Genomic DNA, 2,413 nt, shown 5'->3' on the forward strand with positions numbered 1-2,413 from the left:
GCTAGCTAGCTAGCTACTACAGTCGTTGTGGCCATGCAGCTATCCAGTTGCTGCTCCCCGCAGAATCTGTGCAGCCGTCCCGCTGCTGCCCCAACACTCTGGGGCTGCAGCAGCAGCAGCAGCTGCTGCTGCTGCTGTTGCTGCTGCTGCTGCTGCTGCTGCTGTTGGTGCTGCTGCTTCTGTGGGTTAGTCTTCCTCTGGCTGAGGCTTGATTGGCTCTGCAGCAGCAGGAGGCCTTCGTTTGTTCTTTGCTGCTGCTGCTGCTGCTCGCTTTGCATGCGCTGGGCAGCGGCGACGCTTGGGGGCTAATGCCTCCCCCTCTTGCTGCTGCTGCAGCTGCTGCAGCAGCTGCAGCAGCTCTGGGTTTCCTTCAGCTCTCTGAGCTAGGAACACACGAGACAGCAGCAGCAGCAACAGAGATGCTGTTTGTGCTTCTTGTCTTTGCTGCAGCACGCCTTGTCGCTGCTGCAGAGACAGCTGAGGGGCAGTGTATTCGTCTCCCTGCTGCTGCTGCTGCTGCTGCTGCTGCTGGTGCTGCTGTGGCTCTTGCTGCTGCTGGTGTTGCTGCTGCAGCAGCTGGAGAAAGGCTGCATCATGCTGCAGCGCGAGGGCACTCATATCCTTCGACAGCTGCAGCAGCACCTGCTGCACTGCTGCTGCTTCTGCTGCTGCATGCATGCAGTACTGCCACGCAGCCCTCGCCAGCTGCTGCATGCGCGACGAAGTCAAATACCCCAGAGGGGGGCAGCTGGGTACGCTGCGGGGAGCAGCAGCTGTTGCTGCAGCACGATGCATGCGCTGCTCCACCTTCTTCCTCTTGCTGCTGCTGCTGCTGCTGCTGCTGCTGCTGCTGCTGCTGGAGGCAGTGCTGCGGCGGACAGTGGGGACGAGCAGCAGAAAGGCTCCTGAGGAGCAGCAGATGGAGTAGGGGGGCTTAGCTGCAGCAGCAAGCTGCAGCAGCTGCTGCTGCAGGCTGTCTGCGGGGGGGGGGTCAGCGGGGGGCCCAAAGGCGTGGGGGGCCCCCAGCTGCCGCAGCGCTCGGCTGTAGAGGCCCTCGCCCACACAAACCCCCAAACCCAGGTGTATACGCAGCTGCAGCACCTGCAGCAAACACAACACACGCATGCATCCTGCTGCTGCTGCTGTTGCTGCTGCTGCTGCTGCTGCTGCTGCGGCGGCGGCGGCGGTGGTTGCGGCGGTGGTAGCAATGCCACTGCAAACACAGTGCCGCAGCAGCTGCTGCTGCAACTGCTGCTGCAGCTGCTGCTGCAGCTGCTGCTGCAGCTGCTGCTGCAAGTGCTGCTGCATCTGCTGCTGCAGCTGCTGCTGCAACTGCTACTGCGGCTGCTGCTGCAAGTGCTGCTGCATCTGCTGCTGCAGCTGCTGCTGCAGTGGCCGCTGACGCAAGACATACACCCACCCAGGTGCAGAGACCCAGATACTGCAGCACGCAGACATTCCAAGACAAATGCAGCAGCAGCAGCAGCAGCAGCAGCAGCAACACAGATGCTGCCGCAGCAGCACTGCAGCAGCAGCACTGCAGCAGCAGCACTGCAGCAGCAGCATTTGTTTACCTGTTCAAGGTGGTGGCTGGAGATGTCTGATATATCCTGGGATGCCTCTCCTACAGTCCCCCCTTCCCTGTCGCTGCTGCTGCTGCTGCTGCTGTTGCTGCTGTTGCTGCTGCTGCTGCTGCTGCTGCAGATCCTCCACCGACGCTGCAGCAGCGACAAACTGCCGCAGCCTCGCCAGGCCGCCTGCAGCCGCCCGCTTGCGCGAGCCACCACCACATAAGCCCCGCAGCACCAAACCTGCTGCACAGGATCTGCTGCTGCTGCTGCTGCTGCTGCTGCTGCTGCTGCTGCTGCTGGTGCTGCTGCTGCTGCTGTTTGGGCTGCTGGCGATGCTGCTGCTGCTCCTCCCGATATCGCTCCACCTGGTGTACCTTCGCCTGCTGCGGCTCCGGCACCTGCTGCTGCTGCTGCTGCTGCTGCTGAGCCTGCTGCTGCTGCTGCTGTTGCTGCCCCTGCCATGTACAGGTGATGTATCTCTTCCTCTCGCATCCGCATGAAGGCTGAGTACACCGCATCTGAGACACCAGCAGCAGCAGCAGCAGCAGCAGCAGCAGCAGCAGAAGAGGTACCTCCAGCCTTGGGCTGGCTGCTGGAACTTGAGCGCGCTGCTGTTGCGCTGCTGCTGCGGGCAGGGTTGCTGCAACTGTTGCTGCTGCTGCTGCTGCTGCTGCTGCTGCTGCCGCAAAGAGGAGGAGACGCTGCATCGCTGGACGGCGAAATTTCCGAAGGCCCAGGAGGCGACTGCTGCTGCTGCTGCTGCTGCTGCTGCTGCTGCTGCTGAAGGGTCGTCAACAGCCCGTTGTGCTGCTGTTGCTGCAGCACGCTGACCAGCAGCAGTT

The 2,413-nt window shown here is 62.6% G+C and overlaps 1 protein-coding gene across 1 annotated transcript in view; it reads right to left on the reverse strand.

The window, feature by feature from the left end:
• Positions 1–186: 186 nt before the first annotated feature.
• Positions 187–2,413, reverse strand: part of EMH_0012190 (uncharacterized protein) — a gene marked incomplete at both ends in the record, with an annotated part of 2,761 nt that continues 534 nt past the window's right edge. The window contains 4 exons of the mRNA XM_013499473.1: positions 187–1,101; positions 1,250–1,441; positions 1,575–2,280; positions 2,403–2,411. Of these exons, the coding sequence (XP_013354927.1) occupies positions 187–1,101; positions 1,250–1,441; positions 1,575–2,280; positions 2,403–2,411 (1,822 nt within the window). The remainder of the gene's footprint in view (positions 1,102–1,249; positions 1,442–1,574; positions 2,281–2,402; positions 2,412–2,413) is intronic.

Source organism: Eimeria mitis, genomic scaffold (genome assembly GCF_000499745.2).
Source record: "Eimeria mitis Houghton genomic scaffold, Emh_scaff436, whole genome shotgun sequence".
Taxonomy (NCBI): Eukaryota; Apicomplexa; class Conoidasida; order Eucoccidiorida; family Eimeriidae; genus Eimeria; species Eimeria mitis.